General features: G+C 36.5%; 1 protein-coding gene across 1 annotated transcript in view; it reads right to left on the bottom strand.

The window, feature by feature from the left end:
* The window catches only part of HSD17B4 (hydroxysteroid 17-beta dehydrogenase 4), a 63,288-nt gene that overhangs the window by 8,983 nt on the left and 27,358 nt on the right, over positions 1 to 26,947 (bottom strand). Inside the window, exons 13-22 of the mRNA XM_007424149.4 lie at positions 25,557 to 25,793; positions 24,652 to 24,703; positions 23,923 to 23,994; positions 22,228 to 22,331; positions 21,570 to 21,635; positions 7,436 to 7,505; positions 6,098 to 6,204; positions 4,937 to 5,023; positions 3,597 to 3,689; positions 1,807 to 1,945 (exon numbers count right to left, since the gene is read on the bottom strand). Of these exons, the coding sequence (XP_007424211.1) occupies positions 1,807 to 1,945; positions 3,597 to 3,689; positions 4,937 to 5,023; positions 6,098 to 6,204; positions 7,436 to 7,505; positions 21,570 to 21,635; positions 22,228 to 22,331; positions 23,923 to 23,994; positions 24,652 to 24,703; positions 25,557 to 25,793 (1,027 nt within the window). The remainder of the gene's footprint in view (positions 1 to 1,806; positions 1,946 to 3,596; positions 3,690 to 4,936; positions 5,024 to 6,097; positions 6,205 to 7,435; positions 7,506 to 21,569; positions 21,636 to 22,227; positions 22,332 to 23,922; positions 23,995 to 24,651; positions 24,704 to 25,556; positions 25,794 to 26,947) is intronic.

Raw genomic sequence — 26,947 nt, 5'->3', positions numbered from 1 at the left:
TAGTATGCAATTCAAGCTTCATAACTGCTGATTTTCTTGGCTATGGCTGCTATTTGCTGCTTTATTATTTCCAGTGGTTCCTTAATCTTTCTTGATCAGGTATTCTTTGGTCTTCTTGTTCTTCAGCTTCTTTTGTTTCATCTGTTCTAGCTTGCTTGCATCTGATCTTAGCATGCTGATCTTATTTTCCAACCTAATCTTCCATTTAGGTGGTGCACTGTTTGGCTTTTTTTCTTGTTTGTTGATTTTGCATCCAAGATTTTCAGTTATAACTGCAACTGTGCTGCACATCAGTTGGTTTGTTTCTTGCAGTGAGCTGGTGCTTATATTTGATATTACAATACATACAATTTTAATAAATTATTATTGTTAGTCGCATAGTCAGCCAGTTGTTTAGACTGGATTTGGCATTTTTATCCACCTATTGAAATAAATTATTATTATATTACTATTACTATTACTATTATTCCTTGGTTAAAAACAGGTTTGAGCATGTCAAGGTCTCCTTAGCTTGAGGATTGCCAGCATACAATACAGACCTGGGAAAGAAGGTTATGATAACAGTGACACAGAATACAACATTCATTCAATTATTAAATTAAAATGGTGCCTTTCCATCAGGAGTTCAAGGTGGCATACATAGTATTCCCTTGTCCAAATTTTTTTTCCTGCAACAGACTTATCTGATAGGTTGAGCTAAGAGATAGCACCTGGCCCCAGCTTAATCAGTGAGTGTCCATGGCTGAGGAAAGACTTGAACCTGGATCTCTCCAATTCCTCTTCACCACATGGATGATATAATACTTTAGAACTTGACTGATATAAACACAGGAAGTATACTTGTGATTAAGACAATCAAGTAGAATTATTTTCATAATCTCCTCATATGACAACTATGTTGTAAAATTTGTTGTTACTCTAAACCACTGAGATCTAAATCATTCTTTATACAGCAGTGTAAATTTAAGTCACCTATTATATCAGACCTAGATTTTTAGGATTCCTATTTCATAGCTTCCTCAATAATGATAAGAATGATGGTCATCATTGTCATCATCATCTCACTTTACTTTCTGGGCGCTTTGTCACTGGGCATGCCCAACATGGAAGCCATTTTGTGAAATGTGACTGCTTATAATTATGGTCTCCAAGATACTTTATTCCAAGTGCCAATTCATCCAAAAAGGTCAAACCCTTCTGCATACATAGCTCTACCCTCCATCCCATATTTGTTTGAGTGGTTGTCACTTATATTTATCTCTGAATATCTGTCACCTGTTTTCTGCATAATGGAGGTTCTGAACCTATTATGATTTCCATCCAAATACTTTTCAGAAGATGCTTGTTTGCAAATGGAGCAGTAATTCAATGTCTTGTAATGATAAATATGCAGAAATAAACCTAATGTACTGTTTCAAGATAGAAGAAACAAGAGAATAAACATAACAATTTTGACTCTTTAAAGCATTTTCCTCACATTTCCAGTAAATCAACTTCTGTGTGTGTATCCTGTGCTAGCAATTTGGAAATAGCCCATTTTTCCTTGGACTGATTGAAAAGCCTCAGATGAGTCCCAGATCCAAAGTTGACAGAATATTGTGACTCATCCACACTTCTACTAGTTATGCTATAATATTTTAATATCCCTAGTCTTAACTTCCCAACTACAATTACAATTGTCAATACTAGAAGAAGTGAACATTGTGTTGCTGTTTTTCTATCTAGCAAGATTTAGAAACAAGATTCACTAATTCCATTAGAGGACAAAATAGGGCACTCCATAAATAAATTAATCTTGCAACTTACTCCACTGCACTGCGGTCTTGTCATCCTTAGTGATGTTCCACTGAAATACAGCATTTATTTTCTTTCCCAGCTCATTTCCAATATCTTTGATACGGCGACCAATTTCTTCAAAAATAAGGTCACTCTGCAACTCTGTTGCCTAGCATATAAATTGAAGGATCTCTGAGAGACATTGTGATGGTAAAAATCCCCAAAATCCCCTTTATGTCCATATTATTCAAATCAACCACTTTCATATAATTTTATAGCCCTTTTTTAGGGTGTTACTAATATGAATAACTAAAATCAAAACAACATGAGACCAATATGCTGCAATTTACTAGATCAAGGGACACTTGAGACACTCCCTCACACCCTGGTCACCTTGCAGCTTGACTATTGCAATATGCAGTCTATGTGAGGTTGCCCTCAAAGATCACACAGAAACTTTAACTGGTCCAGAAAGTGGCGGTGCAGGCAGAGATAGGCATGCCTCCATATGCCCATGTGACACCTCTTCTCTGGGAGCTGCACAGGTTGCCAGTTTGCTTCCTGTTGTGATTCAAGGCATTGGCCATTACCTATAAAGCTCTACATGGAATAGGGCACAGCTACCTGAATGATGCCTGTCCCCCTAACTATCTGCCTGGCTACTTGGATCCAACAGGGTTGCCGCACTCCAGGCTCCTTCAATTAAACAGCGCCATCTATCAGGACCCTGGAAGTGCACCTTCTCTGTTGCAGCTCCTGTCCTGTGGAATGAGGTTCCTCTTGAGATCGGTGTAGCTCCCGCATTACTGGTGTTTTGGAGGGCCTTGAAGACTTGGCTCTTTGCCCAGGCCTTTGGCTAGGAAGGGTGCAGCTCCTTTTGAGGAATGTCTGTGTGTTTTGTTGCTCCCTAGATTTGCCATCTTTGTTTTTCAGTTCTTTTTTATTGCTGTACTGTTTTTATTATTTTATGGTTTTAATGTTTTCTTGTGAACTGCCCAGAGTCATTGGGAATTGGGCAGTGTGCAAATCGAAACAGAAATATGTAAGGGAATAGTAGAAACGTACCAAATTTTAAGGTAAATGGTTATGGGAAATTACTATGCAGATAACCTTTTTGCCTATCACACAGCTTCTAAAGACACACCTGGAGTATTTTTGGATCTTGTAGCAACCAAATATATCGGCCCACTTATTGAATGGCATCCATCAATGAAAGGAATCCTTCATATTTTCTTCATGATCCTGTGCACCTCTAGGATGATTTGGGTAAATGTAGGGTATAGATACGCAAGTCCACTTCACTAATAGTAGTGTTCTCACACACTACTGGATGTAGCCCATTAAGTTTAAGTGGCGTGAAACAAGTTTTTAAAGTATTTTTTTCAGCTGAAATATGCAGATTATCCTGCCATACACCACAGAAAGTACCAAGTGAGTGCCCCACAGTCCAATACTATTGGACTGAGAATACACCATTCTTATATACTTCCATATTTCTTAGCCTTGATGGCTGCAGCAGAAAGCTCATAGGTTCAATTCAGAGAATACAAGAGAGTTCTCTTGTGGTCTCTTAAGAGACCACATAACTACCAAGATGAATGGCTAAATGTTAAATAAATCTCCTTTCTCTCCTGATGCAGAGGCAGAATTCTCATAGAGCCAATAAACAGATATTGGCTGCGTGTAAACAGGCAACAGAATTTGGCTTTTTTTGTGGAAGTACAAATGCAATATACAAAAACTGTTGTTACTGCTCTGAACACAGAGCACACACAAACCTGGAGGCCAGCATACCAAGAGACTACTTATGTTTTCCCTACCTTAGCTGAAGGTTCCTTAGCTGAAGGCTGGATAGAAGATGACACCAGATCCACATATGCTCCTCCAATTGCAACATTCCCAGTCTCTTTGACCTGTAAAAAAAAAAATGAAAGCGAGTTTTTCACCACCAAGATATCACAATTACAAGCAGTGTAATTGCTATGCTTTATATCAATTGAGAAACCCTCTTCATACCTTTCATTGCACAATTTAGGTCAGCAAACAAAACAACAGTGTAAGGGAAATGAAGGAGTGAAATAATTAGAAATCATTAAAAGCTAACCCTCCTAAATATAGAACAATTGTTCTTGCAACTATTCGTGATAATTCAAATAGTGAAAGAAAATTTATAATTACTGACACAATTATAGATAAAATCCCATGCACAGCTGTAGTCTTAAATGTAGATGTATCAAAGAACAGGCTGCATATTTTAAGCAGGCCACAAATGGAACAAGAAGTTTCCAGCATTTAATAAACTGCAGCCATTTAACTTGGAATCTGTTTTGTTTGTTTCAATAAAATATACTTTATGTTTTTCAAAATCTTTATTTACTTCAACAGCTCTGCAGCAATAGCTCTTCTCGGCTTGCTCTGCTTCTTTGGGCTTTTCATCAAAGTACAGGAAGGAAGGAAAAGTGTTTTAGAAAAATAGAGATGAATGAAAAATAAAATTTGGGGGGGGGGGTGATGCCAAGGGACTCAAAGCCAGGAGCAGTATCAACAAAGCCTATTTACATGTATTTTTTTAAAGGCCAACAAAGTCTAAGTGCACCTTTTAAGAGAAAAGAGATTCAAGCACATGAAACACAAGCTTTTAAAAAACTATTCTAATTCTTTTTTCCCAGATTTTCAATGTAAGTTTAAAAGACAGGATAATAATACCATCATGGCTCCAACCCAATCTCATCAATGGCCATACATGCATCTACAGTAGATCAATATCTAGATCTTTCTTATTTTACTCTTGAACACTGCTTCTCTATCACACAAGCAACAGCAGCTTCACAGGTGGTAATGGAGGACTGCCTAGAATGCCAACCACTTGGAGATATGAAACTATTCAGCTTTGAAACTGAAAAAAATATTAGTGTAGGCAAGTCACCTCAACCTGGTACCTAGACATATGCTGGGCAACTCCTACTATTCTTGGTCACGATAACAGGGATTGTAGCACACAGCATGCCCAGAAGGCATAGTGTAAGGTTAAAGGGAAAAAGGAGGAGGAGGAGGAGGAGGAGGAGGAGGAAACCCATACTGTACATTTCTGTTTATTCCCCCAATGAAATCAGTGGGATTTATACAAACAAGTAACAAGACTTTACTTCATGACACTGACCTTGGTTTGAAGAAGAATTCTATTTCCTTCCTTCCACATTTCTGTTTGCAAGGTTTGTCCTGGGAAAACTGGTTTTGCAAAACGAATCTACCATAAGAAAAAAAAAATCAGAGAGATTAAATATAGATAAAACATAATTGCATAGTACAAACATTAGCCTTTGCAAGTTTCCCCTCTTTTGGTACAAGAAGTGACATGTAAGAAATATATAAAATGCAGACTACACAATTTTGTTGTGAAGATTCTACATAACTTCATCAAGCCAGTAGTAAATGGCATCTGAGGCCTTCTGGGCTAGACACTGTTATCTGGGCCATGTTTGATATGCCTGGGACAACGGGTCTTTACTGGCAGAGACTGTTCTTTGTCCTACTGCAAAGGTCTCTTTTTTTTTTTTTTAATAAAAGAATATCTGCATGTAGAAGATCAAAACTGAAAACAACTTCATGGAAACTTCGTAAGGCACTTTGGAATATGTAAACTCTATTTGACAATTAATGAAAAGCAAGAAATATTACATCAACAGTTCAAAAAGAAAATGTGACTGATTCATATTTGTACATTTGAGGCATGTTTGGAAATTTAATAAAGAAAACTAGAGCATATAAAAGTACTATCAAAATTAAGTCTCGCTGTGGGAAAATTGTCGTGATTGGATATTACAATAAGCCACAACAGTAAAGAGCTTGAATTATCAAGAAATCCACTCATTTCTTCCTGCAGTCAGGAGAAGCTCAAAAATCATGACAGCTCCATGCTTGCTTTATCGACACAGGGGTAGAAAATCTATGGTCCCCAGATATTGCTGAATGGCAACTCAATGGTGCATCAGCCAGTGTGGCCAATGATAAAGGGTACTGGCAGCGATAATTCAGAAACATCTTAGGAGCCACAGGTTGGGTGTACCAAACTGGAAATTCAGCCTTGTTCATTTACAAAAAAAAAAAAAAGAATAGTCACTTAAAAATCAAACTATGGCTTACAGTTCTGGCTTGTTCAAATAGCATACTGTTCATACTGTAATCTGAGCTTCTCAACGTATTAGAGCATGGTTGACACCCTAGATTTTATGCAGCTACTGAATGTGCTTTTCAGACTTCAGGAACTGCATTTAAGAAAAGTAATCTTCTATATTTAATGAAAACACGAACACATACAGACCTTAATTGCCTTGAATCTGGTCACATCGTTATTAGCAAAGTGTTTTAAAACATGTCTGGCAGCAAATCCCAAAGTACACAGTCCATGCAATATGGGCTTCTGAAATCCTATTAGGAAAGCACAATTTTTCTAAGAGTTTATTTTCTATTTACATCTCTACGTTTAAACATGCACTCTAGAGATCACGTCTGTTCACTGTTTTACAATCCCATCCATACTCACGCATGCACACACACGCACACATACACAGTTAGAACCTACCTGCCAGGAAAAGCACTGAAATTAGTACAGATGGTTAAATAAAATAATGGCAATATAGCAGGCTGCTAGCTAAAGGACTGTAATCCAGTCACTCCCCAAAGCCTCCACTGGTGCATAACACAGCAGCCAGTTTGCTAACCAGGATTCACAGGCTGGAGCTGGAGAAAACAACAGGTATACATCATTTGATCAAAGCGTCCCTTATGCAGTGTTCCTATCCATGAAGATACCAATGGGAAGCCAACGAACAGGCCATGACTACAATAGCACAGCTGTGGTTTTATAACTAGGAGTTAGAAACAGCATTATCCTCTATGAGTTTGTCCAATCCCCCTTTAAAACCACCTGAGGTGAAAGCCGGCAATACATCTTGCAGTAGAAAGTTCCTTTATATTTCAGAGAAATAAAAGATACTGTGCAGAGTAATTCTGGATATATTTAAAAGCTGGGATCTTTAAATGTCTTGACTTGCATTGTATGAAGGACAATCTTCTCTTTTAGGAAACTGCTTCTTCATTATGATCTGCTTCCTGGGCGTCCTCATCTTCAGAGATTAGATAGACGGCAGCCAGAAAGTGAGTCAAAATGTATGCTTGGTGACTCCCTGTTTATGGAACAGCTTTTCCAAGGACACAACACTCATTTTATTGGGGGGTTTTTTTGGCATTAGATAAAAATAGTAATTTCTCCCAGCTTTCAATGTTTGATTGTTTTAATCAGGACTTCTACAAGTTAATTTTAGATAAATTTAGTTTTCTCAATGGATTCAGTATTTCTTTTGATGATTGACTATAACCTTAAGGAACAGTAAAATGCATATTTTTACAAACAAAATAAATAAAAGTTATTACTGATAAATTTAAAACAGTTTTATTTCATACCTCTATAAACACCACTGTGGTTTACATACAGTAAGAGAAAAACATACTTCAAGCAACTTATTGTAATTTTATTCCAGTGGAAGGACACTGTTTGCTACAATTCAAACAGTTTCAAACTTAATTATAATTTTAAAAAATGAAATTAAAAAAAAAAAGCAATAGTCATTCGTCTTTTGGAGAAGCTACTCAAACTCACCTCCAAGGGCTGCAAACCCAGGATCAATGTGCAAGGGATTCCAATCACCACTAAGCCGATACAAGGCAGCCTACGGAACAAAATTCATTTGAAAATCATCATGATAAACAAATAAAAAAATAAAATCTTACAACATTTTTTTCTTGTGGCTTAGAGCAGAATTTATTCCAAAATGCATTCATTTGCAAGGCAATTTACAGTTGCCTACCCACACTGATTGGAAATAGTTAAAGTAACTAACATTGTAAAAGCCATTAAAAACACACACAACAAATTTCAAGAAACAGAAGCTAAGCAGGAGGTGTCTGCTATAAGCCATACCACTGGTACTGTAGTATACCCTAACAGGCTCAATTCAGCTGCATTTTTCTGGCAGAGCAGTCAAGCCAGAATGAATACAGACATGGAAACTGTCCTGTGTTTCCATCCTCCAGAACTGATTGATGCAGTGTGTGAACATATGTCTGCCTGCTTGGGCCAAGAGGGCTGGGTTGGTACAGAGTGAGAGATGGAGAAAGTTTCTGTAGAATCTGACTTTGAATCAACTCCCCAACCACAACAATAATATGCAATAAAATGCTGCTGGAACGCTCTTATTTAAAGTTTCAACTAAGCTAGCAATGCCCTTTTGCAGGACACTCTCTTCCACATGCTCTATTTGACCTTTTTTCTCTTCACAATGCCCAGCTAAGTGATAGCACTTATCTGGCCTGAACTGGTTTCAGGGAAAAAAAGAAAAACAGATAAGAAGGGTTGGACTGGTGAATACTTAGAGGGGAGATCTCCAGAACATCCCAGGGCTTTAGGCTAGAGAGAAGTTCCAAATCTTGGAAGAAGGCACTAGCAAGCCGCTTCTCTATTATTGTCATGAAACCACATAAACATCATAAGGTCACTAACCATCAAGTTCAGCTTGAAAGAATCTTTACCTTTGGTTCCATAATAATTAGGCCCCGTCTCCTGTCCAAGGAGAATGATTAGTATTCATTGGATTTAGATTTGAAGGAGAGAGCAAATGTTATTTGGAGTATTACAAACCTTGAGGTTTCCTAAGCCTTCAGGTATCTTCCTCTTGTGTGTAATTAGTTTTCTTTTTGCTACAGGGGCTGACACTTGGAGAACAAGTTTGCTATTAATGCACACACACACGTATGTGCGCATGTATGTATATGTGTACATCTATATCTATATCTATATATCGCAACATAGCTATATAGAATTCATGTTAAAAGGCACTTCAAAATCAAGAGGGATGTTATAAATATAACCAACAGCAACATTTTGGCATCTTTTTCTTCCATGGAAACCTTTAGCATTCATGCCACTCTTTATTTCTTTTCTATCCTCAGATTGACCCCATGGGCAGAGAATATTCTTTAGGCACACATTAATATTGCTTTTCCATAAGCTATGTAAAACTGAACAAACCTTAAATTTATGCATCATGTTTCTTCCTGATATTTCAAATCCTGTTTGTTACTGCATATTTATGCATTTTCAGCTTAAGAATTGCTATTAATTTTAGAAAAGCTAAGACTCTGGGTTTTGCTGTATAAACTGTTGACAAGATGACTGTCACATGAAAGAACTCAATGGGATCAGATCTGCAATGCTGTTAAGCTGTAACTCCAGAGGAATCACTTAGATTTTTATATGTGATCCTCCACAGAAGCAGTTCATTAAAAAAAAAAAATCTGTATTACAGTATTATCAGATCATCTGTGTCAGGGAGCATATTCACTAAATTCCACATGTGAACAGAATAATTAATTATAAATATAGTGACACAGTAATCGGATCCAAAGAGACGTATGTGGTCCATATCTTTGGTCTACAAATTGCATCACCATTCAATGGGGGATAATGGCAGTCCAACATATCTGGAGGTTGATGAAGGTTGACATACAGTTTGAGTGAACCTGCTCATCTGTTAGTATATGTGACTTTGCCATATAATCAAGGCATTTAGGACTAGCAGAGAGCAGACAGCATTTATGTTGTTTCTTGTGGTAGAACTAGGGTGTATAAGAAGAATGTAAAACTGTTCCAGAAGCACTATATTCCTATCAAGCAAACACACAATTCACTTTTTACAAATTGCTATGTATAACTAGGCATTTCCAAGTTGGTTAGTTAATGTTCATGCCTCCAAAATCACTTATGCTGTATGGGGAGTGAGCCTTTCAAATTCTGCCTTAATTAAAAGTAAGTAATTTAAAGCATACATAGAATTTGCAAAAGTGAATTGAAAAACAAAAGAAAACAACCTCAGCAACTTCTGCATTCCCGCAACAATGATATTTCCTAACATTTCAACAGCATGTAAAAATGGATCTCTCTTTGGACCATGACAAAAATCAAATCATTAGGAGCACTAGACTGAAGTCAGTTGTGATAAGGTTGGATTGTTCTCCAATTAATAACAGAAACTGTCAAGTTTTATTTCCTAACAATTTAATAGTTCTGCCAGATCAAAAGTGGAAAGACAATATTCAACCTGTCTGGACCAATTTTTCAGTATTGCCAGCTGTCAACAATAAAGGTCACTGGCAAAACTAACATAAATTGAAGCCAACAATAGAATCATACATTATTTTATGAATGAGAGAAAATGAGTCAGCCTTTCTCCCTCTCTTGCTGATAAGTAAAAATTGTTTTAATCAAATATATTTTCAGATCTAGAATAAAGCATACAATCATAGCGGCATAGCATAGATAAGTAATTAATAAGGCTAAATTGGAAGATATTATGTAGATCCATAACTGAATTTCTTGTTTCTTTATGCTTTGATAAACAGCCATTCTGCACCTATCTGGTGGAGGATCACCATTCTGAGGATGTAGTTAATACTTTTTCTTGTGGTGCTTTAAAAAAAAAAAAACACTGAAAATTCCTGTCTTCCCTTAATTATAAATATAATATAGCAATGGAAGTGTACACATGACATTTTATAGACAGATCTTCATATTAAAAACTGAAAGAAGCTAGGTGGATGGGAGTATTATGTGGACCTTTTCTCCTCTGCTTATCCATTCTTGTGTTATAGGTGAATGCCTGAACAAGGCTAGATTCTCGTAATATCTCACTATCAGTCTAAAAACACAACTACAAAGGACTATATTTTTGGCTATAGTAAGGGCACGGAGAATCCATTTAACACTGTCCAGATGTCAAATTCCATGTATTAGGTATATAGTTCAAAAGAATATTATCCTCTAAAAATTTTAGCTTTTGTTGCACAATCAGATTTATATAGTCTGCTACTTTCCCCCAAAACTTAATAAGTATAGGATATTGTAAAAACATATGCTTTAAAGAGGCATTGTCCTTATTATATCTCCAACAAAATGCTGCTTTTGGCAATCCTTTTCTATACAAATGTAATGAAGTTCAATAAATTCTAAATATTGTTTTTTGTTGTATAGTTTAAGGTCCATTGACACTCTTGCTATAGAAGTTAAGACACTCTCCCATTGTCTAGGCAATATAGAAACTCTAATTCTTTATTCCACTCATCCCTTAACACCTACATATCAAATTGATTTATTGATAACAAATATCTATAAAAGCTAATAGTAGGTTTTTTAGTTCTAAAGGATTTAACAAGCTGTTCTAGTATCTGAGGTGTCTTGGAAGTTGAAAATGCTGCTGGTCCATGTTGTTAACAAATGTTGTAGCTGTAGATATTTCCAATGGGATACAGATGATATTTATCTCTTAACACAGCATATGTTAAAAATTCATCTTCATCATCTATCAATTGGTCCAAAGTCAATATCCCTGCTTCCATCTAACTTTTCCATATCACCATCTTTTTCCCAATTTTTAATGTTGGATTTCCCCATAGAGTCAATTTAGCATGGGAAAAACAATCAGATCTTTTTTTTATTAGGCATTACATTCCATAGCTTTCTAACTGTTATAATTGTTTCCAAAGATATTAGAGTTCTGTTGTATTTAGATCCTAATACTGGCCATCCAACCAAAGGTGCTATGTATGTACATTCCAATGTTGCCCAAATCGGAAAATTAATGCCAATTGTTGGCTTCTAGTATTTAATACTTGACAAGAGGCAAGCTTGATCATATAGCTCTAGATTTGGGAAAACAAATCCTCCCTCATTAACTGGTAGTTGCATTTACTGTAAAGATATTCTCAGAATCGAAGAACCCCATAAATTTTTTCTAAACAATTTATTTTCTGAAAATATTTTCCAAATATTTGAACAGGAATTCCTCTCAGAATATAAATTAATCTGGGAATAATATTCCTTTTGAGAGCATTCGCCTTTCCCCAAAGGGTGAGATTTATTGACTCGAATCTAGCCATATCTAAAGAAATCTCTTTGCATATTTTATTTATATTAGATGTTTCTAACTGGGTTATATCTTTTGGTATGTACATACCTAAATATTTAATAGATTCAGTACAAATATGAAATTGATATTTCTTAAATGGATGGGTAACTAAATTTTCACCTACTAGCATCAATTCCGATTTAGACCAATTAATAGAATATCCTGCTATTTTACTAAGGGCATCTATCATTTGCATCAACACTGGAATACTAGTATGAGGCTTAGTAATAAACAAAAGAATATCATCTGCAAATAAAACCAATTTGTGTTCAAATGAATTATGTAGTACTCTGTAAATCTCCCAATGTTGTCTAATAGTTCAAGCCAAGGGTTCCATGCAGATATTGAAAACAAGGGTGAAAGTGGACATCCTTGCCTAGGGCCTCTAAAGAATGGGAAAGGAGCAGAAAGAATACCGTTAACCTTTACTTTAGATGTGGAAGACTCATATAATATCTTAATCCATTCTATAAATTTCAAGGAAAATCCAACTCTTACTATAAGTAAATGAATTCATGTTAGGCTTGCTCCTGAGCAAAAACGGTTTGGGCTGGGTTATTTGACTTTCTGCTTAAGCACCAGATAGATACAAAAATCGTTGCAGTGAAGAGAAAAATGTGTGAAAATTGACCTTTCCACTATATTCATAAAATAATATAAATTGCTTGAAAATATGGAAATTTATCAAATCTTTAAAGTTTAAAATAAAGCTCTTGAAAGTTTAACTATTGTTGTAAACAGAATATGTTGTACAAGAGAAAGTGTTGTGTGCAGAGAGAAAATCTGTCAGTAGTTCCACCCCCACCCCGCAAAAAGGGGAATGTTTGCTCTGAAAATTGATACAAAGCGAGGGACACTATAAAGATAAATTCAGTTGTCAGATATTAAACATTTGTGTAAGAGGAAAAAAGCAATAGCCAGACAAATCCCTTAAGCTAGAGTTTTATCCTCTATCATCTAGAAATCAACACATTGACCAAAGGACACTAAAAAAAAAAAATCTAAGATAGAATTAGGTCTGCCCTCTGTAAGATTAATCCCTTATAAGATTATTTTCTGTAATAACAAACAGCAGCACTGTGAATTAAGGCCAGCCCTCTTGTTTAACTCCATAACCCTATCAAAGAGCAGCTGAGATAGCAACAGAAGAAAAACAGAAATAAAAGAACACTGAAGCATCCAAAGATATGAAATTTGTGGAGCAAAAAATAAATTTGCAGTACAAATAATATACATACATTTGTGGCACATCATGCTGCCAAATGAAAAGCAAATATTGCAAGGATCCATAGGTTTGAGTTTCTCTCATAGAACAATGAACCCCCCTCTCCTTCCTTGAAGTTCAGCAAGACCTTGGGAATATGGAAGGATAGGAGAAACAGAGTGAAACTAAAGATGAGCCAATGAAACTGATGTTTGCATGCACATATGTCCATACTCTGAGAGTGCTTTTGTTTGCCTGAATCACAGAGTACAAGTATCCTCTTAAAATATTTAGCGTGCACATTTCTGTTCCTAAGTTTCTGCTAGGATTTGTTTCACCTAAGACATATATCTATAATCCTCAGATGCAGGTGCTGCTTCTATTGAGTTGGTAAAAGATTCGTTTTGTCCTGTTAAGTTATTTGAAACTTTCCTTCCTTTTATATGGCTAGAGCTGCTGACTAGATTCTTGGCTTAGCTTTGCTGTTTACTGCCACGCCACTCCACTGCTTGTTTATGCTTCCTTTAAGAGTTGAAAACCAAAGAGACAACCATAGGTAGAGCTGTTGAAGCTTCCTACCTCCCCCAATCTTGAATACTATGTATGTGGTTACTCAATATCCAGCACAATTCAATGCAACTATAGTAACAGAAGTAATAACAGAAGCCAAACTGACCTTAGGCTAGAAATAGCATGGATTGCAGAGGTCACCAATAAATCTTAGAGGTAGGAAAACTTAACTGGCAGAAGAATGGTACCTAGTAGTGGAACTTCCTATACTGTTCACAAGTATCTCATGGCTCTTTTCTAAGCATGGGTTCAGTGGCACTGCAAAGATGTTCATGTGTTGTCCAATCAAATAGAGAAATTCTCTGCATGTACATCTGTCTGAGCATAGGTCCCTTTCACACTGACCCAGAAGATGTAGTTCTGTATGTCCACCCCATACATTATGTAGAGATGCAGCTACTGACAGATTCTTCTTTCAGTCTCACACATTTCATAATCTTCTCCACTATGAATCATTTAAAAGCTACTGCAATTCTGGCATTTGAATTGGCCTATTGTAGAGAGTAAAGAGGATGGCCTTGAGGGAGAGAGGGGAGAACCGTTACCATAGATACGAGGAAAACTTAGTTTAAATCTGGGACATGTAGAAAACTTCTCAGCCACTTTCCTAATTTACATAGTTATAAAAGAGGAGGAGGGGGAAGCACAATCAGACTTGCAAGATTATGTTACTGTAGCCGTCTGAATAAAAGTAGTCTTTAGTCTTCTGTGGAATTTATTTCTTGGTCTCATCTGCCTCATAGAGCTGACATCTATGCTGAATTTTTATACAAATCTGAACAGCATCAGCATGGATATTTGGACCACCCTGATGGGGAGATGTTCCACCTTTAGTCCTGAGAGGGGCTGAACTGCCCCACTCAGGACTGATGCACAATTTGAGGGATCTTTTTAGATTCATAGCTCTTGCTCAAGGAGGAGGTGGCAGCTGGCTGAAACCAATTTGGGAGATGGTGGTTGTTGTTTCTGGATATTCTTTCTATATTGTGTGGAATTACTTCATTTTAAATTTTATATATTGTACACTGCCCAGAGTCATAATGGAGTTGAATGGCTGATACATTTAATAAATAAATAAACTTTAGCAAAGCCTTAAATTCTTACATAGTTTATAGCAGTGTGACAGAAGATGGAAGTTGAAAAGCAAAAGTGGTACAGAGCAAAATTAAGGGCAAAGCTGTTGCAAATTCAGTATTTTATAGAATCTTGGACGTGGTTTATAGTACCTATTGAGAAAACACTGTAATCTTGATCAAAATGCCTTTTTAGGCACTAGTGTCAGTCAGTTTCAGGCAGGTTGTGCATATTCCAATATATTCACAGAACTGTAGAACTACAGCAGATGAAGCATAATTAATTCTTAAACATGAATAGAGCTACATATTTTATCAGTCAAAACTTTTTAGGTAGATTTGCAATATTTGCACTATAAGTGGTGAAGGATTTAAACAGAAAGGAATTCAGAGATAACATGAAAACTGCCACTAAAAAAAAAAAAAACCCAAGACAACAGGAATGTATCATTGTTACATCCAGCATTAATAACTGGGGGGAAAATCATCGACTGAAAGGAATTAAAACTCCATTAGTAAACCTTGGAGGAACACAAAATATTACATGTGCTACAATGACACAATCTTTGTCCCAACTGGCTGCTTGCGGCCATTGCCATTGTCCTTTGCCACTGTTCATCTTCTCCTCACTGGCTTCCAGTGATAGGTGTTTCTGAAAATTGATTTTTTCTTATTAACCCTTTTCCAAAAGCCATCACAGACAGGTCAAGAGAATTCCAACAGGGAGACGAATCCCTTGACGGCATATTTCTCCCTCCGTTGATTTAAAACCTCAGTCTGATAATTGGCAGCACAAAGTAATGAAATGAGCCTTTAAACTCGGAAGTCAGAGCGTCCCCCTGTGGGGCTGAAATGGATAATTTCATCTCTCTACAAACTGTTAACAGTTAAATGCTTTTGGATTTAGTTCGGATCTTCTGTCAACACTTTCTTTTGATGCAAAGATTTATGGAAGGAAACACACTCAAAAGAAGCTCATATTACGAAGAAGCCATGGGAAGGACAGAAAGAATGCAGCACGTGCACATGCTTTTCATGGCTGAAGAAGGAACAAGCAGTAATGTCTCTTCTTCTCTTTTTAATTTACGTTAAATCTTTTAGAACACACTACTTAATTCATCCAGAATCCAAGCCATTCACATGATGTTACAGATCACCATATATTCTAATGACAACCCATCAATATTCTCCCTCCTTTACCTCCTCCATCATTATTTTAAGGCAGAGCCTCATATCTTGGACTCCTAGAGAAGATGGAGACTTTGTAGAAATATTTGCTCTCTTGCATTTTGATCTATGGCAGAAGTTATAGAACAATCTCTTCTGGATACCCTCAACTCATCAAATTCTTCTCTTCAGTGGCCCCACGCAGTGAAGAAAATGAGCTTGGTGTTGCACTGCTGGTCCTATTCTCCTTGGCCAGCCTTGATTCGCAGGCCAAAAGCCTGGCTTTAGCAGATGGGGGCAAAGTCAGAGTGTCTGTGCAAAAGCAGATGGAAAGGAAAGGATATTTGCTGTATGCTACGAAGGCTGAGAGAGTGAGACACTTCCTGTGAGTGCCATGGTGAGCTGACATCCTGCTTGTTAGCAGGACAGCTTTGCAAGGAGAATCGTGGCTGGATGCTGGATCCAGACCAGCAAAATTTCTCCAGGAGAAATCGTTGAGATTATCCATGTGACTCTAGACAGCCATTACTCATGAGTAAACCACAGAAAATGCCTTTTGCAGTTGGCTTATGATTGGAGAGGCTAGGAGTTGGGATTTCATCAAGCTCACCCTCGCAAAGAAGCCTTTTACAGACATTAAGCTCAACTGAGCCTTATTTCTTAATCACTTTTTTAGATTTGGATTATTAATTTTTTTGTTTATTTACTGGAAGATTAAGACCCTTTGGACCTCCTCCTAAGAGGATGATGGTGTAAATTCGATGTTAAAAGTTTTTGAAAATCTATTATTTCTTTGACTATACAGTAAAAGGGTGCTTAGTATATGGATTTTGGAAAGTTAACAACAGATTAAAGGGCCAGAGGGATTTGGAATTATAGCTCTGAATTAATTAGAAAATATTTTCTCATGAGAAAATGGCAACTGTTACGGCTTTTTTACGATAAGGATGTTTTGGCTGTTTTTACAGTGAGGAGACTTTGAAGGATGGACACTAGAGGGAGCTAGAGGATAAACAATATGGAGCAGATAAAATAATATGGAGTAGAAATCTATCCTGCAAAATCTTGAATATCTCTCTATTAAGCTTCTTAATAGAATGGATCAATTGACAAGATGGACAGAACATGTGTAATGAAGTTATAGAACAAGAACAAATTGCAATGGATGTCTACGAAATTACTTGGAAGGGGGACTTAAATGTAATACGAATGGATTTGATGGATAACTTATTCTCTAAAGGACATGTACAGATATTAATCCAAGAAATCAATTTGGATAATTTTTTCTTACTGGATATACAAAAGAGCTCTGTTAAGGTTTTGAAGGACTTTATTATAAGTCATAAACAAAAGGATAAACTTTACTTATTGGATATACAAAAGATACCTGTTAAAGTTCTGAAAGATTTTTGCCTTAAAACACAGACGACCAGCAAACTACCTCTGGGACTCTCTCTGAAGGGGCTAAAGAATATTTTTTAAAATTCTGGGAAGGAATGCAAGATCGGTTTGTTCGATAAGGGCTAAAAGAGGAAAACAGTTATATCTGGTTGCCCTTACTGGACTTTTGCTGACAAAGAATGATAAACGAAGCATTTGGATTTTATTTTTTTATTTTTTTACTTAAGAGATGAGCTATGGGAGAAGAGAGATTATACTGTATTTAGAGGTGGTGACAGGCCATTAAATTTGTCTTTACTTGCTGGAATGGAGGGGGAAGTTACTTCTTTTTTCCTCTTTTCTTTCTTTTTTCCTTTCTACACCCTTCCCTTCTCCCCCGCCCCCTTGAATATTTTTCTGTTTGCATTTTTTGTCTTTTGTATTGGCTTTTATTTTTCCACTTATGATTCTTAATAAAGTTATTTGAAAAGAAAAATAAAGGCTGAAAGAGATATAAGGAAGAGGACCTCAGGATGCTTGTGTGAGAACCACCCTGCTGCCTCCATCACTCCTGTCTTCATGCTCTCCAATGCTAGTCACGAGAGATGGTGGGGATTTTTAGTAATGGAGTGAATGCAGGAAAGGATCTGACAATGACATAAACATCTGCCTAAGAACATTTCCTTTATCCTTCTCTCCATGTGTGGGTGTATGACAGAGGCAAAGAGAGAAAGACTAATTCCTGCCAATAGTTATTCAGCCACATGTGAGAAAAGCACACTGTAAACGCCAATAGAGGCGAATGTTTAAAGGATTTGTTTTTTAGTTCAATACCATGCATGAAACCTGGTGCTAATGAAATCCTAACTTTTCCTGATTCAGAGAGTTGTTGAAGTGAGTTGGTTATCTTCCCTCATTCTACTGTGGGAAGGGCTTTGCTTTATTCCTTAATGTCTTCCTCCTCTAGACTCCAGCCCAACGTCCCTCATATTGTTTAAGATTAATCTAAGATTAATCTAAATTCCTCAGATTAAATTCTTTAGATTTTTGAGTCACAGGGACAAACAGGCCACCAAGATTTCAGATCCTGGCTTATTTTTGGTAATCATTGTTTAAACCACCCACAGTTTCTTGAATGCAAACGACACAAGAAATAACTTGATAGGAGCACTGCTTGGCATATTTAACAGGAATAGGAAAACACAATTTGCTTTTTAAAATCAAGTTTAAAACAATTAAACATGAGAAGGTAAAAAAAACCTGCTTCTGTACCTACTGTATCATATTATTTAACCTTTAAACAGGTATTTTACTTCTTTTTGAAATTGCAAATGCCACTAGTTTACAAATCTGGTTGTGCTATAATTTCTGGTCTTTGTGAGGGATAATCCATATGTGACCTCTCTCAGTTGTCTATGCTTGATTCTTCTGGCATTTACCAGAAGTGGTAAACAGGAAGGCTGCAGTTATACTCAAGTACAGTGTTTCTCAAACTTGGCAACTTTAAGACATGCTGGCTGGGGAATTCTGGGAGTTGAAGTCCACATGTCTTAAAGTTGCCAAGTTTGAGAAATAGTGCTCTAGTAGATTCCAGTCTTCTTCTAGTGTTAAGGTGGTTAAGGTATTGAACTCAGACTGGGGAACCCTGGGTTCAGGTTCACTCTCATTCACGGAAGCTCACTGGGTGACTTTGGGCCCAGCCTACCTCACAGGGTTGTTTCTGTAGAACATACTAAAGAAGGGAGATTGTTAGATCTGCATCTCATGTTGAGCTTCTGGGGTAAAGGTGGGATACAAATCTAAATAAATAAATAAATACAACCATACTGTCCTTTGAAATGAGCAAGTCCTTAAGTGACACACTGCAGTGTATCAACCAAGATGTCTCGATATAAATTACGTATGAGGACAAAGTTCTGTTAATGGATGTCTAAAGCATGTTTAAAAAAGGTAGTATCAAGATGGTGGGTGGGATTTACAGTAGAATACAGGCAATCGCTGGGTTAAGAACATCCCACTTACGGATAGGCTGCCTATTACTAAAAATGGTGGATGGGGTTCTCCTTCCTCGAGTCAACGAACTGCTGAAGCCATGCAATGTTTTCATGAACCACTGAAAACAGGCTGTATATTAAAAACAAGTGGCTTCAGTGGTTCATGAAAACATTGCATGGCTTCAGTGGTTCGTCGGCTCGAGGAAGAACCCCATCCACCATTTTTAGTAATAGGCAGCCTGTTCATAAGTACGAGTTCTAACTTACATAAAATTCAACTTAAAGACAGACTTAGGGACGGATCTCGTTCTTAACATGGGGACTGCCTATAGAAGACTCCTTGGAAGTTAGTCCAAGACCCAAATGTATTCAAGCAGTTTACTACCAACTTGTACTATTCATAAACTGGTATTGCAAAATCCAAAAAATCATATATCTACTCCTCTAGCTTTAGTAACAACTCAGTATTTCTAAAGAAATGTGAACTGAGCCTCCTCACAGGAATTTGTACAGATGAAACTTTTCATTATGTAAAACATTTACCTCTTCTGAGAAAGAGAAGGCTTTTGGAGTTAGAAGGACATGACCTGAGTTTTGGATGGCATGGATATTTGTGGTACAACAAAGTTAAGGTTAATGTGGATTTTAAAATTCATTGTGCTAAGATGTGCCATATTTAGAATATGGAATATAGGTAGTCCTTGATTTATGACCATTAGTTTAACAACTGTTTGAAGTTACGGTGGCGCTGAAAGAAGTGACTTACAACCAGTCCTCACACAACTGTCACAGGATCCCCATAATCACATGATCAAAATTCGAGTGCTTGGCAACCGGCATGTATTTACAATGGTTACAGCATCCTGGAGTCACATGATTGCCATTTGCGACCTTCCCAGCTGGCTTCCGACCAGCAAAATCAATGGGGAACCATGTGATTCACTTAACGACATGTGATTCATTTAATGACCACACAATTCACTTAACAACCATCATGATTCACTTAATGACCACCACAAAAAAGTCATAAAATAAGGTGTGGTCACATGATGCCTTGATTAATGACCTCACTGCTTAATGATGAATTTTCCAGTCCCTATTGTGATCATAAGTTGAGGATTACCTGTAGATACAAACCCAGGTTGTGCCCGAAAACACCTTTGTGGCTCTCAGCAAAAGTAGCATTTGATAAATGAGAAATAATAAGTAAACACAAATGGCTAAGTTATGAGATACTAGAATTCTGTCAAGGGGAGTATGAAATAAAATCAAGAGAAGAACTGATGGCAGAGGGATATATTTGTCAATGGTTCTCTTATTTACAATTATTGAAAAGTTTTAGACAAAAGAATTTATGGTTTTGAACATTTTAAGACTGAGTTTGAAATAGAATTGTGTACAAATGATGAACATGTAATTGCTAAAATGTATAAACTTTTATTGAAATTTGAAAAACAGAAGAACAAGTGAAATAATGTATGATAAAGTGGGCTAAATATTTTGGTTATAATATAGAGTTAGAACAAAGGGAAAAAATGTGGCTGAATGGATTGAAATTTACATTATGTTATAATCTTAAAGAGAATTTTTATAAAATGATGTACCTTTGGTATATGCTGCCAGAAAAATTGTGTAGAATGTATAAAGGCACTTCAAACTTATATTGGAAATGCGAACAAGAAGAAGGGACATTTTATCATGTTTGGTAGACATGTAAAAAAGACAGAAAATTCTAGAATCAAATATATACATACATAATTCAGAGGATTTTAAAGACCGATACACAATTGAAACCTGGGATTTTTCTTTTGAGATTGATAGATGGAGCTGGAAAAAACTCATGGAACTTTGTTTTTGTACATGATAACTGCAGCAAGATTATTGTATGTGCAAAGATGAAAAGATTCTGCATTACCCACAATGGAGGAATGGTTTTAGGTATGTTCACCACACTGAGTTATTTATAAAAATAATAAAGATGAGATAAAAAATCTAAAAAAAAAAAAGACAATGTATGTTTATTGCTGACTGGAAGCCCCTTATAAACTTTTTGCATGAAACAGAAAAAACTTAGGATTTATGGTTTTGATGATTAGACAGAATAGATTATAGAAAGAAGAGAGTTATGTTGTAACCATAGAGTAAGAGGTAAACTTATAATTGTACTTATAACTGCTGTAAAGAACATTGGAAGCTACTTCTTTGTATCTTTTTTCTTTTTTTTCTATTTTTCTTTTACTTTTTCCCCTTTTCTTGCACTTTTAGCTTTTTCTTTGATTTTTTCCTTTTTTTTTCTCAGTCTATATTAGTTTGTATTCATTTGTATCTGTTATATACACACACATGTATACATATCATTTTTATATATAAAGAGTAAAACATTTACCTGATCTGCTGTAGTGACATCAGTGGCTACAACATCTGGTGGCCTGTTGGGGGTGTTCACTGTAACCTAAAGGAGAAGAATGAATAAATGGACACAGAAATAACACATTCCTTTTCTTAGTCAAACGTTGGATGCTTGATAGTTTTACACAAATGGGTGTCCTCTAAAACTTAACTGGAGTGAACAATTTCTCAGATACAGATCTTGTTCTGAACATTTGACTGAGGTAATACTGAGAACATGGACTCCAGAGGGCAATCAGTTGGTCATTAGGTACCCTGCAAAAGCTTAAGTTGGACAGGTCAAAACACCAAAGTAACATTAGTTCAAAGATCAGCCTCCTGACCAACAGCAGTGAAGCCTACCACCAACAGTAATTTCAGATGCTCCCTGAATAGCAAATGTTGCCAGGTAGTTTAGAAACAACCTTGGCTTTACTTACAATGCCCCTACTATCAGCTCTACTAGCACAAACAATACAATAGATATGTTTTGAGAGGCTGATGGTAGGGAGCATATTATGAGCTAGAAGGAACTTCATGGAAAAAAATAAACTTTCAAGTGAGTGAACTGAGCATAGGGAGTAATTACTTTTATGACTGCTAAGTAATTGGCAATATATTTGAAATTCAGTAGCCTAACACAAAACTCATACTACCTTGGCCTTCTCAGATGATCGCTTTCCACCAAAACCTCCAGCTCCAACAACAAAGATAGAGAACTGATTATAGCACAGAAGATCCTTCCCAGAGTATGTGTATACTAGAGAGGAACAGACAGCCAAGAAAGATGCCTTTTTAATTTTAAACACACCTTGTTTTTAAAAAAACAGAATGGCTTGGGTGAGATACACTTTTCAAGGGTAGAAACTTAAAGTCATTGGGAGGGTATTAGCCCAGCATTGTTAAAGGTTTAATCTGGAAACTGAAACATTCACATGCTTTGGGCTTATATTATTGTTATATTTGTTTTGAAATTGATAAATATGACACTATAATGATTGATGATTCTTAGAGATGCTTTTGCTCTCCTAGGGTATATCACTAGTATATGGAATTTATCATTATGACTAGAGCTATGAATGAACTTAACACTGGGTACAGCTAATTGTACAACACTAGAAGGGGAAGATTGACTCTTGTTTTACAGTACTGGTAGGCGTAAGTAATGTGTATAGCAGATGCTGGTTTATTATAGTATTGAGCCCCTCATGTATATAATCATGCATTATGTACATGAGGGGAGAAGAATAGGCTAAGGTTATTTCTCTGCGCCCAGAGGGAAGATAAGGAGGAGGTGACTGTTCTGGCAATATCCAGTACAATAAGGACTAGGCTGGGGTCAACCAAATCGTTCTAGGTTTGACTTCAATTTATTTGGATTTTTAAGCAAAGTCACTTTGTTTTTCTGACACTCCCAGGATCATACTTATTGACTCTACCAAACTGGAAATGGTATATTTAATTTTGCCTCATTCATTTCCGATTATATTTTCATTTCCAGCCCTTACCTCAAAGCTTTGTACCTACAATTAAAGCTCTACAGGGCTAATAGTTTGAGACAGCTGAAAATCCTAGCACATCTGGAAGACTTTCAGGAACATGAGGCTTTCCATATGTTATGATAATCTTCTAAAGTTCTATCACTTTCCCATCTGAGATCAGGAAAGTAGTTACCGGTGACTATACAACTTTGTCTGATGCCAATTCTGTATCAATTTTGGTTCTGAATGTTTTTATTTTATTTTGGCCTGACTCTTAAGTCAGCTCACGTTAGCTAGGTCCAGATTTTGTCCTACCCACTCTGTTGAAATGTATGGTTTGTTTTTTCTGTTCATTTTAAGATTGCAACATACTTAATTGTATAATCTATGGTAGGAACAGCTGAAAGGAGTTGTAAAGGTATTCTAAAACAATACAGTACATGATTTTTTAAAAAAAAATGAATATGGCTATAAATCAAAACAATAAGAATGTGTTGTGGTGTTAAGAGGAACTAGGCTTCGAGATACCTTCTATCTAAAAAAATGAGACTCCATAATTGTAAGTTTTCAAGATATATACAACCTGCCCCTCCCCCGCCCGCAATAACTGCTCTTCCAGCTTATTACCAGCATTGTAAAACTGGAAGTGCCACATTACATTTTGGAAATGGAATGCTATGGAAATAGTTTGGAAAACCCAGGCAAAACTGAAGCTACTCATAAGACAGGGTAAGTTTCCAATTCATTTTATAAAACCTTCTGCTGAGAGACTTCCAGGCACAGTTAAATATTATCATCAATGAGTTTTCAGGGCTGTTTCCACCCTGACCCCTCCAGCCATTTATTTATCACAGAACCCAAGAGAATTACCATCTAAGAGTATAAGAGCTCCTGAGCCTTTATCAAGAATGTCAGCAATCACGGCTTCAGAAGTTAGCTTTCCTAAAATTTAAAAGAAAATTAAATGACAAAGAAGTACTCAGAAAGAACAGAAATGTTTTCCATATCTCCACAGAGTATCAATGATTACTATTAATATAACACAGAATATGCACCAAACATAACATTATTTGAACCAAGGGCATTGAGGGGCTCAAAACAGTCAGGATGACAGCTACAACCATGTGTTTGAAGCCCCAACATTTTTTTAGGTGCACTGCGTGTGTGATGCATATAAAAAAGGGGCAGGGTTTCAACAGGATAGTTGGGGTAACCATCTGCACTTTTTTGACCTCCATGCATGCCCCTGATTTGAATGCAAAAGGAGCATCCAGCTGCAGAAATCACTGACTCATCCTACAAAAAAAGTGCTGTCCCTCAGATGTGTTGGAGTTTCAACTTCCATCATTCCTAGGTAGCACAGATTATTTGAACCTTAACAAATCTGGAAACACCAAGCTGAAGATTATATTAAATACTTGCTCTGCTCTTTGATGGATGATAGCACATTAGAATATCTACCTTTAAGGGCAAAAAAAACTTAGAGAACTTAGAGAAAAACAGTAATTATTCTTGAAAAAGGAAGAGAAATAGTGCGGAACATTTATGAGAATACCATATATTTTTTAATGGAACTAATTAGATATGTAAAAGTCTTACCTGATGTAGGAAGTGGCTTGTACAGCTCCAAATACTGTTCACCATGTAAGATCTATAAGAAGAAAGAAGATTTTTCACAGAATATAGAACTACCTCACTGAAATCTATACCAAACTGTATTCTTAAATACATTATCAGTTTATTTGGCAATGTGAGGAAAAAAACACAGGACTAAAGTTCACATTGAGGATTTTCCCAACAAAAGGCATTACTTTTTTATCTGTTGAAAAGTAATGAAAGTAATGAGGCATTACTATTTTATGGCCTTGTAAATCTTCAGTGTCTGGAAGTGAATATGCCATTACATACAAAATATCCTTCTCTCTTCCAAGTCTCCAATTTAAAAAGTAGTTTTCATTTAGTTCACTTCCTTTTTCCCTTTCACTAAACTTCTAATGACTTGGGTATTTTTTTTTAAATCATATTGCCAGTATGTCTCCTGCTTTGGTTTTTTTACTTCTGAAAGTAGAAATTAAGGGGTAATGTACCTGAAGCTCATTGGTACTTTCTCCTGGCTTCCAATAAGTATTGGAAAAACATCTACATGAAATGTCCAGCAAAACATATTCAAATAATTTGTTTTCTTTTTCATCCCAATAACATTATTTGTGATTGGTGTTAGAATACTGTGATATTGAGGAAGTATTACATGGTGGGATCAACCCTACAGAATTGACTAAACCCAACTTCCAAACTTTCAATGGAACATGTTACCTTGGACAAAAAACACCAAGGAAAAAATGGGAAGCTAAGCTGTGGATTTGGCGCTTAGATTTGAACCAAAGCATTTTAAATTTGAATATATATAAAACTCTTTCCAGTTCCCCACTTTGTACTGGTAATGAATACTATTTACTAATAGGTTGTAACGTAAAACAAATTCAGTTGCTATAATGCATCCTTACTCTTGTTACATCAATGCTGAGTCCTGGAATACTGGATATGCCACCCTCAAACATGGAAGATTGAGCTGGTATCACTGCAAAAGTAGGAAGGCAGCAAAACTCTTCACTTCCTTCAAATAGGAATTTCAGGTGGTCTGGATCCTTGGTGGACATACCCACTCCAAGCGCATACAAGATGGGCTGCAAATGAGTATATTCATATACAAACCCAGGGAGCTTATGGCCAACGCATTTTGCCTGTGGGTATTAAATAGGAGCACACGTTACTTGTTGATTTAGATGTTCAGCTAATAATATTTGTCATTAGTGCAACGAGTTTAATGTTATTAACAATTGTAAATAAATACTTGCCACAGGTGATGATAATGACCTCTAGTTGTTTCAAGAAGGTACATGTATGCTTACCGGAAAACACAAGGTTCACATTTCTCAGGCAACAAATATGCTACAATGATTTTACATATTTTAATGTTATCTATGTTTATTTATATAAATAACTACAGACTGAGCATTTTTATGGCTAATAGGTTTTACTGACTAACATATAAGGCAACACAAACTATGGGCAGCCCTATGGATGTTGCCAAACCCTCATTGCCATAATTCTAGTCGGTGTGAGAGCCATACACTCCTGATGGAAATTAAGGTACGGGTGAGCTATAAAAATCATTTATAAACTGGAATATAGTCCCAATGAATCCTATCAAGATTTCAATCTCTCCAAACATAACAAAGCATTTTTTTGATTCTAAGCATTAAAATATCAGGAAGGCTGAAGGAAAAAGTTGTATGGGTTAATTGTAGCCCCAGGGCCAAATGCATCCCTCTCCCTTATTACAATATCTCTATGCAAGGTATCAGTTCAGATCTCTGTTAAAAGCTACAGTATGTGTAGAAGATGGTATCAGAAAGATATAGAAACTTAGTGTTCCCATACCGTTTTGTATCTGGCTCACTTCTCACCCAACATCTGGCCCCTGCCAGATTACCTCTAAAGGAATCTGGTCTTTGACAAAAAGCTGGTGTTCTCCCCTCTCCTCCCCCAGTCTCTCTCAACTACCTATATTTACCAAAATAGGTAGTCTCCAATTAACCATACTTGCCAAAAGAATGGCTTTATTAAACAGAATGGTCAAAGATTCCTGAAAGTGATCTTGATATTTGATTGTGGAAGTCTAGGTGGGGTCTGCAGAAGTGAGGAAAGAAGAGGAAAGTCCTGTTGTCAAAATGAAAGGCAGCTGATAGGTTGGGATTCAGCCATAATTCTACCATGGTTTCTTTAACTCAACTCTTGTATGATTAAACAAACACTGTTCCACTTTGCTATTTGCTAGATGACCAAGCTCCATCTTCCTCATTATCATATTCTGCAAAATGAAATGTAGTTGGAC

Source organism: Python bivittatus, unplaced genomic scaffold (genome assembly GCF_059951505.1).
Source record: "Python bivittatus isolate LINGU-HERP-01145 unplaced genomic scaffold, Pbiv_v1 ctg000850_np1212, whole genome shotgun sequence".
In the NCBI taxonomy this organism is placed as follows: Eukaryota; Metazoa; Chordata; class Lepidosauria; order Squamata; family Pythonidae; genus Python; species Python bivittatus.
This window is presented reverse-complemented; position numbering and strand designations above follow the sequence as displayed.